This window comes from Natator depressus, chromosome 4, assembly GCF_965152275.1.
Source record: "Natator depressus isolate rNatDep1 chromosome 4, rNatDep2.hap1, whole genome shotgun sequence".
Lineage (NCBI taxonomy): Eukaryota > Metazoa > Chordata > Testudines > Cheloniidae > Natator > Natator depressus.
In genome coordinates, this window is record NC_134237.1 from 933563 (window position 1) to 949526 (window position 15964).

At 49.3% G+C, this 15964-nt stretch overlaps 1 protein-coding gene across 1 annotated transcript; it reads right to left on the minus strand.

The window, feature by feature from the left end:
• Positions 1–2657: 2657 nt before the first annotated feature.
• Positions 2658–13760, minus strand: LOC141986087 (class I histocompatibility antigen, F10 alpha chain-like). The gene is made up of 6 exons (XM_074950244.1): positions 13457–13760; positions 10663–10938; positions 8769–8870; positions 8320–8352; positions 4990–5031; positions 2658–4422 (listed from the first exon to the last, which is right to left on the minus strand). The coding sequence occupies exons 1-6, from the start codon at positions 13614–13616 to the stop codon at positions 4418–4420; spliced, it is 618 nt and encodes a 205-aa protein (XP_074806345.1). The 5' UTR covers positions 13617–13760; the 3' UTR covers positions 2658–4417.
• Positions 13761–15964: the final 2204 nt, after the last annotated feature.

The following is a 15964-nucleotide window of genomic DNA, read 5'->3' on the forward strand; positions in this document are numbered from 1 at the left end:
ATATCAGAATAGACTATGTAAAACATTCTCTTTTATAAAATCATTAAGGGCAGCTGCTACTTAGGTACCAGTAGAAACATTTTAACTTTCTAGATCAGTGGGTCTCAAACTGTGGTTTGGGACCCCAAAGTGGGCTGCAAACCCATTTTAGTGGGGTCACCAGGCTGGCTTAGACGTGCCTGAGGGCTTCGATGATGGGGCTCAGGTTACAGGACCCCTGCCTGGGGCTGAAGCCCCGGGGCTTCGACCCCCGGACCCAGAGCAGTGGGGCTCAGGCAGGCTTGGACTTCGGCCCCCCCTCCTGGGGACATGTCGTAGTTTTTGTTGTCAGAAAGGGGTCATGGTGCAGTGAAGTTGGAGAACTCCTGTTCTAGATCAAACATCCCCTGTCAGCCGCTCCCTCACCCAGAGCCTCTGGGCTGCCTGAAACTGGCACAGTCGTCCTCACAGCCACAACAGAGTGAAACTGCACCGGATCACAGCAGCTGCAAGAGCCCTCCATCAGGAAGAGAACTCATCACGCAGAGAGGAGGCAGCCCCAGCTCCTGGGAGACCGCAGGGGGGTATGGATGAGCCTGGAGTGGGCTCCGGGGTGGGGGATATGGACAGGGAGCTCCCCAACCAACATCAAGCCCCCCCATCCCCACACCAACTAGCGCAAATCACTGTCCATGCAGTTCAGACGCTATTCATCTCTTAAAGGAAGATTTGAGGGGGATTTTTGACCTTTCATCTCTGGAGAAATAGGGGTAGTAAGGGTACAAGGCCCTGCCCAGAGTGAGCTGTTTGATGCCAGCTCACGCCCTGCGATGGGCCAGGAATCAGCTCCCTTTTGGGTGAAGATGCCTGGTTCAGAGGCATCTTTAAGCCCAGCCACCCATGAGCAGAGGGGAAGGCTATAAAGTTTGCACTGGCTGCTCCTGTGCTCTCTGCCACCAGGAGACATGAACCCTGGGCACCAAGCACCCAAATTCCCCAGGGAGGAGCCACCAGCACGTCCCCGTTACACTGTGGTACGATCCAGTCTCACCCCGGAGGTTAGAGTTAAACCCAGCAAGCCCTGCAGGCTGCATGGGACAGGCAGAGGGGCTTGGCCCAGTCTGTGGAGGCTGGTCAGGGAGGGGTCTCCAGGCCATCTGTGTCTCTCACCTGCCGCCCTCACCAGCCTGCGGTGGGTCCAGGCAGCCCCGCGATGGGGGAAGGAACAAGGCAGCTCCCCTGCTGTGCTCCTGAGTGCACCGACAAGGAGCACCAGGGGCAGCTGCAGCATCACTGACCGGGACAGACCCAGGAACGTCACAGAGCGACTGGACCAGGAGGGAGGACGGACCCGCTGCCCTGGCGTGTCTGCAAGGCTCTTACTGGGCGCCCGTGGGAGTTTTAGTTAAAAGTTGCTTTTGCTGATAAGCAGAAATTATAAGGTTTTGCTGTTGCTCGAGAAATTGCTTTAGCCCATGAGGGGTTATGATTGGTGAGATGTCTAGTCATGCTTTGCGTAAAACAATTGGCGAAGAAGGTATTGTAAGAAGAACTCTCATTTTAACTCTATACCGAGGGTGAGAAAACAAGCTCATTGGAACGTAACTCGGGGATTCGGCTCAAAACCAGAACGGCTCGGATTTTTAACCCTTGCATGACCAGACTGTGGAGAAGCCAGAGCCCCAGATGACACAACGCTGACTGGCCATTAGGAGAGGTCTGTCTGCTTTATTGGGAGTGGGGAGCATTAGATGCTCGGTGAGTGTATTCTGCTGATCAGCTGTTGATTGCTAATAAATACATGTACATGTTTAAGAATATTCACAGTGTGATAAAGGCTCTTTCACTGGAAAAAGGTCCTGTTAACCCGTAGAGGGTCATTGCACCCCGAGGGGGAGGAGAGAGCTGTAAATTGTGAGGGCAAAAGAGGAGGTCTTAAGTGGTATTCCCCAGGGATCTATTCTGGGTCCAGTGTTTAACATCGTTATTAATGACCTGGATGTAGGTACAGAGAGCAGACTGATCAATGCTGCAGATGACACAAAGCTGCGGGGTGGGGGGAAGGAGGTTGCCAGCACTTCGGAGGATAGAGCTAAAATTCAGAGGGATTTGGATAAACTGGAGAACTGGGCAACAGACGACAAAATGAAATTCAACAAAGACGAATGTGAGGTGCGCCACATAGGGAAGGAAAATCGGATGCACAAATACAGAATGAGGCAAACTGGCTCGGCAGCAGCGCTGCTGAGAAGGATCTGGGAGTGGTGGTGGGTGGGTGTTTGTTAGTGGAAAGGCTTGAATCATAAAAGATGAAGAGTTCAGGTGTACTAAGTGTTTCTTTCAAACTCTGATACTGATGGTAAATAAACCACAAACAGCTGAAAAAGTTTTGAATCTGTTTCTCTCTCTCTATGCAGATACGCCTACAATAACCGTATTTGACAAAACTCACACACAACTTAAACCTGTTGCCTGAAAGTATTTTTAATGCTAATAGTTGCATCTATTTGACATTTTTCTAAACACTTTCTCAATGTTTCAGATAAATTACATCTTTCTTGGAGACAAGTATCATGGGGGAGCCGTGTTAGTCTGTATCCACAAAAACAACAAGGAGTCCGGTGGCACCTTAAAAGACTAACCAATTTATTTGGGTATAAGCTTTCGTGGGCCCACCAGACTCCTCATTATCTTTCTTGGAGGTTATTTTTAGGCTAGACAGTGGTTTGATTTTATTTTTCATTTAATGCACTAAGAATATAAACAATATAGGCCCTGGGTATATTTCACAGCATTGTAGGCATTCGTTGAACAGGGGCACTTGTGGTGTGAAAAATGTTTCTCTTGAGTCTGGACCGTGACTATATCTTGACCAAGAAATTTGGACTTTGACAAAAAATAATTATCTACCCCGGCATTAAGGGCTGCTCTGAAGAGGACGGTGATCAAGTGTTCTCCAGGTGCACTGATAGTAGGAGACGGGGGGATTTAGGTTAGACATTAGGAAAACTCTCTAGCTCTAAGGACAGTTCACAGTGGAACAGGTTGTCACAGACTCACAGGCCAGTGCTCTCTTGGCTCCGTATGGCCCCTGGGAGGAACCGGCCTTTCAGAGTATTGACCGTACATGAGGGCACACTCTTTGCTCATGCTTTAAGCTGTAGGCTTCTCCTCCGCCTCCCAGTACCGCTCGCCCGTCTGAGCCTCCAGCATGCCTGCCTCTCTCGAGCCTGCAGCGATTCTCAGCCAGCGCTGCACAGAAGGGTTTATTGTATGTCTGGAGCAGATTACAAGACCTTCTCAGGGGCGTCCATCTGGGTCTGTCCCCATCCAGGTGGGCTCAGGCCGCTCTTTGTTCCCAGACCAGAAGTGAATCCTCCTTTCTGCGGCCCACCCCATATCACCTCCAAGGCCCCACCTCCATCTGTCTTCTTTCCCGGGCAAACAGCTCTCCAGGTGACTCTCTCTTCAGCTCTTTGTTCTCTCTGCTGTCCATAACTGGCTGGCTCCAAGTTGGGATGGGCCTTCAGGTCATCAGTCGCTAAGTTACAAAGTGCCCAGGCCATGGTCTGGGGTCCAGGCTGCTAGACTGGGTCACACCTGGTCCTCTACAACAACAGACACCCCCCCTCCCACCTGGGTTAGACATGCAGCACACGGGGGAAACTGAGGCACACAGGATACATACGCAACGTTAGGAAAATACCCCACTTCATCACACAGGTTGCCTAGAGAGGATGTGGAATCCCCGTTGTTGGAGGTTTTTAAGGACAGGTTGGACAAACACCTGTCAGGGATGGTCTAGGTTTACTTGGTGCTGCCTGAGATCGGGGCTGGACTTGATGACCTCTTGAGGGCCCTTCTAGCCCAGCATTTCTATGGCTCTATGAATGGTGAAAAGGACATTAGAGGCACGTACAAACTAAACGCAGACACTTATTCCTGTCCAACAGACGTCCTCAGCTGATGATGGCAACAGCGCGACCAGCTGCGAGTAGACCCGGCCATTTACCGTGTTATAATCGTGAAATTCGGCAGGAAAAAAAGCCGTCCCCACCACAGACGCACAAGCAGTTACTGCTGACAGACCTAGCGCCCCGTCCAGGGTGTGCAGACAGCACCGCCCAGCCAGAGCACGGCGCGCACACACTGAATGGGGCAAATACTGAACTCTGACTAACAGAGTTTTTAATCCAGTAAAATGTTGGAAATTATTTTGTGCAAATAAAACATTATTACAGAAAACTATGACACCTGAAAAGCAAAACGTGGTTCAGTGAGCAGAGAGATGAGGCCGGAAATCCCACACGGGCCGCTCCAAGTGCCAGAGAAAAGCTAGGGAGGGGTTGACTGGTTCTTGTAGGGAGACAGAGCAGAGCTCATCCGTCTTCCTCTCGGGGGTCCCCTCAGGCCATGGCATCGACTCCACCAGGCTCTGTTAAGCTGCAGAAGTTAAACACAGGCAACGTCTGTCAAAGGGAACCTGCCATCATGTTTTGCAATGACAGTGCACGCTGCGGTCGGGGCGGTCGCCCTAGTGGCTGCAGGGTTCAGTGGACAAAATCTCTAACCCCGCTGACAAAGCTTGTAGCTCCAGTGTCAGAGACCCAGGTTCCTGGAGCCCCAAGTGCTGGGCTCTGTCCCTGCTGCTTCCTCCCTGCAGTTCACTGGAGACTGTTCTCTGAATCAGCTGGAGTTATCCTTGCAAAAGCTGAGCTCAGCCCACGCTGTGTCAGCAGCCACAGAGAAATCCCTCTCACTAGAGTCTTTCACACCTAAAGTCATCGCAGAGAAAACAAGGGGGATTTGGCTGCAAACCTGTTCCTGCACCCCCAGTGTGAATAAAAGGGAAATAAGAGATCCAGAACCCCCCTGTCCTGCTCCTTGGGGCTGGTTTGCTAGAGGGGACGGGCCAGGGAGACTCAGGGTCCAATGCCTTGGACTAAGTCTCTCTCTCCAGAGGCCTCAGTGAGAGCAGTGAACCCCTAGGCTAGAGCCTCCCTCACTTACCCTTGGCAGATAGGTCAGAGCCACTAGATCCTTGGTCATCTGCTGTGCAGAGGAGGAGGAGAAGAGAGAGGATATTAGCGTCTCTCACAGGGCAGGATTTCAGCGTAGTTAATAGATACGGGGACTCCTATCCAAAGGGAACAGTCATCACCTCACTCTTCCCGAGCAGTGAGCTGGTTGGTGCACAGACCAGTCTACAGGGCAGCTGCCCAGGATTTCCATTATTCACGTGCAAAAAACGTCACCACTGAAGGAGGACAGCACTGCTCTGTGATCTTCATGCCTCGTCAGAACGGGAGCCCAGACTACTCAACATTCAACGGCGGGCAAAGCAGGAGATGCTGGGTTAAGGATACTCCTGCCAAACAACCTCAACTCCGCCTCCTTTGGTCTGTGCCCAGAGGGGTCCCTCACGCAGACCACAGACGTCACCCTCCCCCCGCCAATGAACAGCAATTCCCGCCTTAATCAATGGCGCTGCACTGAACAGTGTGGACGGTATGAAGAGGAATGCTGTTTTGGGGTGGTGCTGGGCACACAGACAAGGGCAAGTTTGGTTCGGCATGGTGCTGGTCTATTCCCTGTTCCTATTCCCAGACCCACTGGGGCAGAGTTTGAGTTGCGTGGGAAGCATCATAATTATGACCTTAACAAATTCATGGTCGGTTTTGGTCAATATCAGTCACAGGATGTAAAAAATTGTAATTTTCATCATTTCAGCTATTTAAATCTGAAATTTTACAGTGTTGAACCTGTAAGGTCCTGACCCAAAAAGCGGCTGGGGGAGCAGCAAGGTTATTGTCGATGGGTCACGGCATTGCCACCCTTACGTCTGCGCTGCTGCTGGGGGGGCACTGCCTTCAGGGCTGGGTGCCTGGCCAGCAGCCACTGTTCTCTGGCTCCCCAGCTCTGAAGGCAGCACAGAAGTAAGGGTGGCAATACTGTGATCCCCTCCAATAACCTTGCAAACCCCCTCCTCCCCCCACAACCCTCTTCTGGGTCAGGACCCCCAGTTTGAGAAACGCTGGTCTCCCCTGTGAAATCTGTATAGATTTCATGGTCCGTGATGCGTTTTTTATGGCTGTGAATTTGGCCATAATACCTCTGCATATCCTGGTTTGCCAACCTTTGACTTCTGGGAATTAAACACTCCCATTCTGAAAGGACACAGGGAGCCCAGGGCAGGGCTGAGCACCTGCAACCTTAACTCCCCATTAACAAAGTTCTTGCATGTGAATTTCCGTTGTTCTAGAGAAACGAGGAGGAGGGAGGGAGGCACGACTGAGGGCCAGCTGTAGGAGGAAGCGTGGTGCTCTGCGGAGGTTTTGTTGGCACTTCTCAAACCCCCTCCGTTACCTGCTGGAGGCACCCCGGAGAGGGTAAAGAGAGAGCTGGATGACTACACCCTTGCAGGGTCCAGCAGATCTGTGCACTTTATTCTGGCTCTTCATACCAGAAATTAGAGGGCCTTAGATGCAGTCGATATTTACATAAATTATTTCCCATAATTTTAGTCTTGGTCCTGTTCATAAAGCTAATTACAGGAGACAACTGAGGAAGGGATTTGAACTTCTTGCCATCGAGGTGACAGAGTGGTGCTGATCTGAAGTCAGTGGAAAGACTCCCATTGGCTTCAAAGGCTTTGGATCAGGCCCAGATTTCACAAGCACCAAACCAACTTTCAGGTAAGTCAGAAGAAGTGTAACGTTAAAAGCAGGTCAGACACCTTCAGGGTCACACACAGCCATACACAGCACAGCTCTAGGGGGATAATAATTCAGCCCAAAACCCACCGTATACCTTCCTGACTATCGCCTTGTCTACACTACTAAAATTGGGACCCATGCCCGCAAGCCATGCAATTCCACCAGACAGAGCAGTGGTGGAGCAATTGAGGAGATGGGGTTCAGGTGTTTTTAACCCTTGTATCATCTAGACTTCCTCGGAGCAAGGGTAGAGAACATGTGTCTACAGCCACTCTACACTACTCAAGACGACCTCTGCTGGGAAAACAACCCAGCAGGGCACAGATTATCCAACAAGTTCTTGGAATGTACTGGAGACAGTTTTTCTTTCAGAATGTGGAGAAAGCTACGAGGGGAGAGGCTGTTCTAGATTTGGTTTGACAAATAGGGAGGAACTGGTTGAGAATTTGAAAGTGGAAGGCAGCTTGGGTGAATGTAATCATGAAATGACAGAATTCATGATTCTAAAGAATGGTAGGAGGGAAAACACCACAACAAAAGAATGGATTTCAAGAAGGCAGACTTTAGCAACTCCCTGAGTTTACTAAGGTAAGATCCCATGGGAAGCACGTCTAAGGGGAAAAACAGTTCAGGAGAGTTGGAAAGTTCTCAAGGAGACATTATCAAGAGCACAAGTGCAAATTATCCCATTGCACAGGAAAGAAATGAAGGATGGCAAGAGACCACGCTGGCTTAACCAGGAGATCTTCAATGATCTAAAAATCAAAAGAGAGTCCTACACAAAGTGGAAACTAGATCAAACTACAAAGGAAAACTGTAAACAAATAACACAAGTATGTAGGGGCAAAATTAGAAAGGCCAAGGTGCAAAATGAGATCAAACTAGCTAGAGACATAAAGGATAACAAGAAAACATTCTACAAATACATTAGAAGCAAGAGGAAGACCAAGGACAGGGTAGGCCCATTAGGCAATGAGGAAGGAAAGACAATAACAGAACATGTGAAAATGGGAAAAGGGCTTAATGACTTTTTTGTTTCAGTTTTCACCCAAACGTTTCATAGTGATTGGATGTCTAACATAGCGAACACCAGTGAAATTGAGGTAGACTCTGAGGCTAAAATAGGGAAAGAATAAGTTAAAAATTATTTAGACAAGTTAGAGGTCTTCAAGTCACCAAGGCCTGATGAAAAGCATCCTAGAATAGTCAAGGAACTGACAGAGGAGATATCTGAGTCAATAGCTCTGAAAAGTCATGGAAGATGGGAGAGAGGACTGGAAGAGGTGGTTAAGCACTGGAATAAATTGCCTAGAGAGGTTGTGGAATCTCCCTCATTGGAGGGTTTTAAGAGCAGGTTAGTCAGGGATGGTCTAGATAACACCTAGTCCTGCCATGAGTGCAGGGAACAGGACGAGGTGTCCTCTCAAGGTCCCTTCCAGTCCTACGATTCTATGGTACTAGAGCAATAGTTAGAGATTTCCCTAAAATCCTCAGTGTAGACAAGGCCTATGAGTGGGAGCGAGGATCTCCTGTCAGTGGCTCCAGGTTAAAATCCACAAGCAAATACTGATGGCCGTTCAGAGATGGCCACTTGAAAAGAGGTGATGGGTCTCTTGTCACTTACCCTGAGCTACAGTATAGCCATCTCCCTTCTTCCCTGCAGAGAGAAGGCAAATTTCAGTGAATTCAGCTCCCAAGGCAGGAACCGACTCCGATCTGTGTCCACGGCTCAGAAACCGGGCCCCTGGCCCAGCACAGCCCCCTGGCGCTCAGTAATGGACTCAAGGTCCCAGGCGCTCACAATTGGCAAGAGAGAAAGACACAATGAGACAGTTTCCAAAGACCTCGGTGCACTGGGTGCTGAGCTCTTTGGAAAACCTAGCCCCATATAAACTGTAACCCGCACCCAGTTTCTGGGTCTGGCCCTCCAGCAGCTCCCATTGGGGGTCATTAGCTCAGTCCCGCAATGGGGCAGTTACACCGAACTGACACAGGCTCCTGTACTGCTGTTGCCCTTAGGCGGGTGTGCAGGGCCCGGCAAGTCCAGAGAATCCCCCATCCCAGGCTCTTTACCTGGGCGTTTCTTTTTCCAGACGTCTACTCCGATTATAACACCAATCAGGACAACTGCAGTGATAACTCCAGCCACTGTGGGAATCAGATTATTACTTGGTTCTGAAATGGAATGGAAAGAATGATCAATGGGGAAAAATCCCCTTCCCCCCACCACTAAAATCCCCCTTTCATCCCACTGCAGGGATCCGTCAGTCAGCTCCCCAAGTTAGGGCTGAGTCCTGCAACCCTCCATCCCTTCCATGCATTGCACCCCACCATAGGTAGTCCTGGACACAGTCTCTACCACTTCCAGTCATAATAAATATTTAGCACTTAAACGCGAAGACTTTTATAACATTAACCAATCCTCATAACCGTGGGAGAGCATGGATGTCAGTATCGTCCCTAAACAGGAAAGGGGGAAGACTTGCTGAAGATCACACAGTGAGGCAGTGCAAGGCCAGGAATAGACCCCAGGAATCCTGACTTCCAGCCCCTCCTGCTCTAACCCACTAACCCCAACTCCCCTTCCAGAGACAGAACCCAGGAGTCCTGGCTCCCAGCCCCTAACCCCCCTTGACCAGGCTGACTTTCATGACTAATGGAACAGTCCCATTGTGGGAGTCTGGTGCCAAACTGGAAACTGACCTCAAAGCTCTGGATTTCCCGGCCATGAATGGAGTTACAGACACAATGCGTGTTTTTTGAGGGGGCAGGAAGTGAAGAGGGGAGGAAAGAAATATTAATAATGTTCTTGGTTTATATAAACCGGTTAAACCCCGTGTTCTGTACACACTTTCAGTTTCATTAATCAGCTTCTCCTGTTGTCTGAAAGAGCCATATAATAATACAGCAAAAAAAAAATATTTCTAAGAGAATAAGGAACTTTGGTTTATGATACAAAAATTGGCAGGACACATGGTAGCTGGATTTTGATGTGAAACCATCTGCTGACTAGAGTCCCGGTGCAGGCTGCCCTCTCAGAAATTGTTTGCACTTCCAAATGCTGCATTTTTCCACATCCCATTTAACCAAGCAAAAAGATGGCTGGAAGGCAGCTCCATGTGTAAAAAATTCTTCTAAGACTTTCTTGGGCTAGGGGCATAGGAGTCTCCCCCCGTGATGCAGGGCTCTAATCTGTCTCCTCGCACCATTCCAAGGCCATACCCTCCCTTCCAGCATCACTGCGCACAGAAACAAGCTACTCCCAACATTATACCTCTCTCTCTGGCCACATGGACAAGAATGAAGGGCCCGTAGAGCCGTGTTTCTGAGAACCTGCTGAACCATAGGACTGGAAGGGACCTCGAGAGGTCATCTAGTCCCGACCCCTGCACTCATGGCAGGACCATGAGTGCCTGAAGTTGAGACCGGGCTGCAAGCTGAACCAAGACCAATTCTGTCTGGAAGAAGGGGCAGATCTGAGCTTCCCCTGGGATGTGGTAAATTCTCCATCCCTTGGAGACTTTACATCTGGAATGGGCATCTCTTTCTGACAGATGAGGTCTAGTTTGCTCACAGATGACCAGACTGGATGCTGGGGTCCCTGGTGTGATTCCCCCCTGCCCTGGGCTATGCAGGAGCTCAGATTAGATTATTAGAATGGTCCCTTCAGGCCTTAACGTCCCATTGTTAATCTTCTCCCTTCAGAGACACTGTATTGCTGAGATGTATCAAACAGACTCAGAGGCAGCAAACTGGAGAGCAAGACATGAGCCCCAGGCACTGTGGGTCCCAACTCTAGCACAAGAACTTGACTGCAGAGGGACAGGGCCAAAGAGGACAGAGCCTCACAGACCCTGAGGAAATTCCAGCTTCAGCTTAGAAATCTGAATGAGAATTTTTCAGGGTTTGAGTTTAATGGATTCCCCCTCTCCCACTCGGAAAACAGACAAACACGCAAACTCCTTACCCCAGGAGACAGAGAGTGGCTCTAACAGGCTTTCATGCTCCACGTGACATGAATAATGGGCTTTGATCTTGGGATCAATCTCCATTGTCACCCAGGTCTGGTAGGTCCCATCCCCACTGGGTAGGATGCCGTCAGAGTAGGTCTCCTGCTGTCTGCTCTCCCCATTTCTCAGCCAGGTCACGGTGATGTCCCGGGGATAGAACCCACTGACCTTACAGGAGAGGGTGGTGAGGCCGTCATGAGATGACCTGTCGCTCACTCTAGCTGTTGGGTGCACTGGGAAAAAGAAGAAATTGAAGTTAGTTCTTTCCAAGCTCTAATCCAAGCAGCCTTTGCTGGAACTTTGCAGCATGAAATTCTGAGACCCCAGCGGGGGGAGAGGATGAGAGTCCATGAGACGGAATCCCTCTGATGAGAGAGAACCACCATGTTAGAGGATTCCTGTGCTGAATTCACAGCATCAGCAACGGTGAATCCCCAATCCAGGTCCCTGATCAGATTCTATCAGTGTGGTAACCAGAAGCCTCAGCCCCCAGCCACAGTGACACAAGTATCTTGGAAGTCTTCTCTAAGCTCCAGATAAAGGTATCACAGATGTCAGTCCTTAATCACGTGCTAGGTTTGTGTCCATCTCCTCTCAGTCCCTGGATTGGAAAGAGGGAAAAATCTTGCCCTGGCCAGGGAGCGAAAAAACAAACTACACAAACTGACCAATTAGAGATGGAAAGGACCATTTCACAAAAAGTGACACACAGTGCTAAACTGCCCCTCAAACTTGCAATATTAATTGCCTAATTTCTTCTCGGCTGTTACCAAATCTATTTACCCCAATATTATGGATTTCCAAAGGATTTACACATTGTTAAAGAGCTTATTCCTTCACTCTCCCACTTCCCTGGTCCTGCTCGCATGAACAGAGAGCAACAATACCCGAAGTCCGAAGGTGCAAACAATTGGATGTTTATTGGGGTGAACTTCCAGCAAGCTTAAATCCAAGTTCTTTTTTCCTTATTTTCGAATCCCAACTTACTTCCTATTTGCCCCTAATTTATATAGTAATATTCTTAGCTATACCTTAACCAATCATTTTACTGAAATCTAGCTAACCAATCGTAACATATTGTAACATAATTCTCTAACCAATTATATCCCACTACCCTAACTAACTTACACCTTGCAAAATTAATTTTCCAGCAGACAAAAACATTTAGAGAACCAGACAGATTAACAATAGAAAAGTGGGGACCATAAAGATAAAACATACAGAAATGAGGGTTTCACAACCACAACTATTGAGAAGTGATTTCTTGCCAGACAGGATCCTATCAAACTAAGTTTTCTTTAACCATCTTTCTCTGGAGGCGATCGGGGTTATCAGGACAGGATTGTATCCTAACAGCCCGATGGCACCTTTTTTCAATGGGACTAGTTTGGAATGTGAGGAGGTGACCGGTCGCTTCCCAGCTTATGGCTGCCTCTGCTGCTTAGCCAAAGGCCTTCGCCTAAGCACAGGGCCTCAGACTGTCACAGTGAGAGAAGGCCCTGACACAGATTCTTTCTTTTATACCTCTGTAGCTAGCTAAATGATAAACATAGACCTTAATTCTTAAAGTATAGGCCTTTATAGTCAGGCCTGCATATCTATATCCTAACACACACATTGAAAAATCAGTTTCCCAGCCTGTTGGCACTGAAATACACATTACACGGCTGTGTGTGGCTTTTTCTTCCTGGCATTTGTAAAGAGGGCCAAGGACAAGACAATGTTCTGCTGAGGTCTGTGAGAGAAATAAGCAACTAGTATAATTGTTGCAAAAAACCATGTACAAATTTCAAGTAACCTTGAACAGTGAAAGCGAACTGTTTGGGAAGGGAACAATTATTATGGTGTGTAATGGTGCTAACTAATTTGGAGAATTTGTGTCCATGGTAACATATAAGGTACATACGTGGGTAAGAGCGAGTTAACATTTTGAAGCAGACTATGCTGCAACTGTCCTCTTGAGTCAGAGAGGTAAAGTATTTAACCTCTTCCCTTCCATAGTTCTGCTGATTAATCTTTAATAAGCTTTGATTAATAAATGTGACAGAGTGTGATTATCTGATGTCTTATTGATAAAAGAATCAAGGAATAAGTAAGCAGGTGTTGCAGCAAAGGTAGGTCTTGAGGGGGAAAGCTTTAAGGAGGACAAGGGGAGCCTTCTTCCAGGTTAGTATGGGGAGAGCAATTCCACATGGAGGGGATGGCATGGAAGGAAGCACATAGGTGACCGTGGGAGAAGTTTGAACAAACAGACAACAAGGACAAAACGACCGTCATTGGTGGAACCCAGGGGCTGGGGGTAACACAACAAATATGATGGTACAGACAGTGAATGAGGAGGAATTACATGGTGAGTGAAGCTTGTGTCCATAGACGTGGTGGCACTTCCATAAGCAAAGTTCAGTGGAGCTTCCTCTACAGAGTTTATTTTTCAGAGTGCTCTAACACGACCAGGCAGACTGCCTTGAGAACGCTGCGTTACACCGGGGGAAGAGCTAGAATTTGTGGTGTAAATTTGGGCTCATTTGGTCAAGTGGCTCTGGAGATGAAGCTTCTCTGCAGTGAGCTGCTTTTAACATTTTTCAATTTCTTATATTTTTTTTCAGCAGAGCGGGGGGGTTTCCCCACCCATCCCTGGTGCAAGGTTAGCTGAACAGCCCCCTACCCCACTACCCCATTTTGGAACTGGGGCTGGGGAATGGAGATGTAACCAGTAGTGTCCCCTGGGTGGGGCATGTCCCGCAGCCTTACCTTTCCTCTGCAGAGTCTCCTTCCCATACTCCAGAGAACTCCTTAGCCAGGAAATACATTCCTCCTCCAGGTAGCGTTTCCATCCCTGGTTGTCATCTATTTCAATATCCCATCTCCTCTTGGTGATCTGAGCCCCAATATCTGCTGCTACCCAAGTCATGGTCTCCTTATCGAAGGTAAGAAAGTCTCGTCCGTCATATGAATCCTGATAAAACCCCTGAATGGTGTTGTCTTCCCGGAGATCACAGCCGTATATCGTCTGGATAATGTGAAACCCTGAAACACACAGGCAGGACCCCAGGGGCTGGGTTGAGATCACAGCACATGAGGGTCAGCAGCAGCTTCTCTCTGAAAATCTCACCAAGACCCCACTGCAGGTAGCCCAGTGGTTCTTCCACTTGCTACTGGGCCCTCCCTCCCCTGAGAAATGGGGTCCCCACTTATGCTGTTGGGCTCTTTACCCGCCCAGCTCCTTTCAGGAGGGAACCCAAACCCACAGGGGGTCCCCCCTCCATACTTTTGGGTCTTGTACACTAAAGACCCCAACTGCAGAGAGCTCACACTCTTCAAAGAGTACCTCACTGCTGCTTGTTCTTCTATGCTCAACAACCCCAAAGAGAATACTCCAGATATTGCAGGGATCTATCCCCTCCAGCTCTCTGAGGATCCCCCCGGTTCTGGTAGTCAGGGTCATTTTAGGAAGAGAGGGAATGTAGCGGGTCTGTACCCCACTCTCTCCTGCTCTGTTTGTATTAATTTTGCAAGCTCCCCAGGGTGACTTGGTCCCCCACCTCCTCCATTCACAGCACCCCCATGTCCCTATGGGTACAGGAGGTGTGTCCCTCACACTAACCTCTGCTCTGGTTTAATGACCTCACAGAATCCCCAGGGACACTCTCTTCCCCGTGCCCCCAACACAATCTAGGAACCGCAAAGAACCAACTTCAGATGCTTGGCCTCCTTTTAACATTAGCACTGTCTCAAGGTGTTTCCCTGTAAGGATCAGGCCACTGACGGCCCTTAGTTCAGCTGGCCACCATTTTCACACAGCCAGGCTAATCTTCACAACAACGGCCGCCATCTCCCATTATTTGCCACACAACCAAGACCAGACTCAGGCTATGTCTACACTATGAAGTTCTGTCGCCGAAGGTAGTGTCGACACGCAGAAGTCACGAAAAGAAAAGTCACCAAAGCGCATCTCCACTTGCTCAGTCTGTCGACACATCGTGTCCACATTTTTAGCTCGCTCATCGACCGCGGGAGCAATGCACTGTGGTTATGTATCCCACAGTGCCTGGCAGCAGCATCCGTCACTAGGTGTTGTGGGAATGCGGAATGGACCGTGGAGCATATTGGGACCATGCATAACGTCCCGTCAGCCGCTGCTTTGTTTCCCAGCCCTCCAGGGGTTTCCAGCTTCCTTTCGCACCAATTTGCCAGCTGCCATTCTTTGCTGTGCACTTCAGCATCTGCAGAGCAGTGAGAAAGCACGGATCCTGCACGTCTCTCCTCTGCTGTATTCACTGACATCAGGACATGACGCACAGCAGAGTTACTCCACACGTTACTGACAGAGGAAGAAGAGTTGCAGGCAGACAACTTTCCGGGAGAGATGGACAGCAGCAACCTGGCATTGCCTTTGGCACTCACAGAGCAGCTGTGCAGGGTGGACCGTTGCTTTTGGGCTAGGGGAACCGGCACTGATTGGTGGGATCACATCGTCATGCAGGTGTGGGATGAAGAGCAGTGGCTACAGAACTTCAGGATGTGTAAAACAACCTTCCTGGAGCTCTGTGCTGAGCTGGCCCCCTAACTGTGGTGCAAGGACACCAGAATGAGAGCTGCCCTCTCGGTAGAGAAGCGTGTTGCAATCGCTGTGTGGAAGCTCACAACTCCTGATTGCTACCAGTCAGTTGCAAATCAATTTGGAGTGGGGAAGTCTACTGTTGGGGCTCTATTATTGCAAGTGTGCAGGGCAATAAATCACATCCTGCAGCCGGGCACCGTGACTCTGGGAAATGTGCATGACATACTGGATGGTTCTGCAGAGATGGGCTTTCCTAACTGCGGGGTGGGGGGCAATAGCTGGCCCATAGATTCCTATTAGAGCGCCAGACCACCTTGCCACAGAGTACATCAACAGGAAGGGATACTTCTTGATAGTGCTGCAGACACTTATGGATCACCGGGGGCGTTTCACAGACAGAAATGCGGGGTGGTCTAGAAAGGTGCATGACGCCCGCATCTTCAGGAACAGTGGCCCGTACAGAAAGCTGCAGGCGGGGACCTTCTTTCCACACCACAAAATCACAGTGGGGGATGTGGAAATGCCCATAGTAATCCTGGGAGACCTGGCTTCCCCCTTACAGCCCTGGGTCAGGAAACCTTACACAGGGCAACTGGACAGCAGTAAGGAGCGTTTTAACAACAGGCTGAGCCGGTGCCACGTGGTGGTGGACTGTGCCTTTGGCAGATTGAAGGGGAGATGGAGGTGTCTCTTTGGCA

What these genes read in the sequence shown, in the direction of transcription:
- LOC141986087 (XM_074950244.1), bottom strand. Translation starts at nt 13,616, where the DNA reads ATGACTTGGGTAGCAGCAGATATTGGGGCTCAGATCACCAAGAGGAGA. An exon ending in CTGGAAAAAGAAACGCCCAG is followed by an intron (nt 8,353 to 8,768) that starts GTAAAGAGCCTG and finishes TTCTCTCTGCAG; the next exon opens with GGAAGAAGGGAGATGGCTAT. An exon ending in TGGCTATACTGTAGCTCAGG is followed by an intron (nt 5,032 to 8,319) that starts GTAAGTGACAAG and finishes TCCTCTGCACAG; the next exon opens with CAGATGACCAAGGATCTAGT.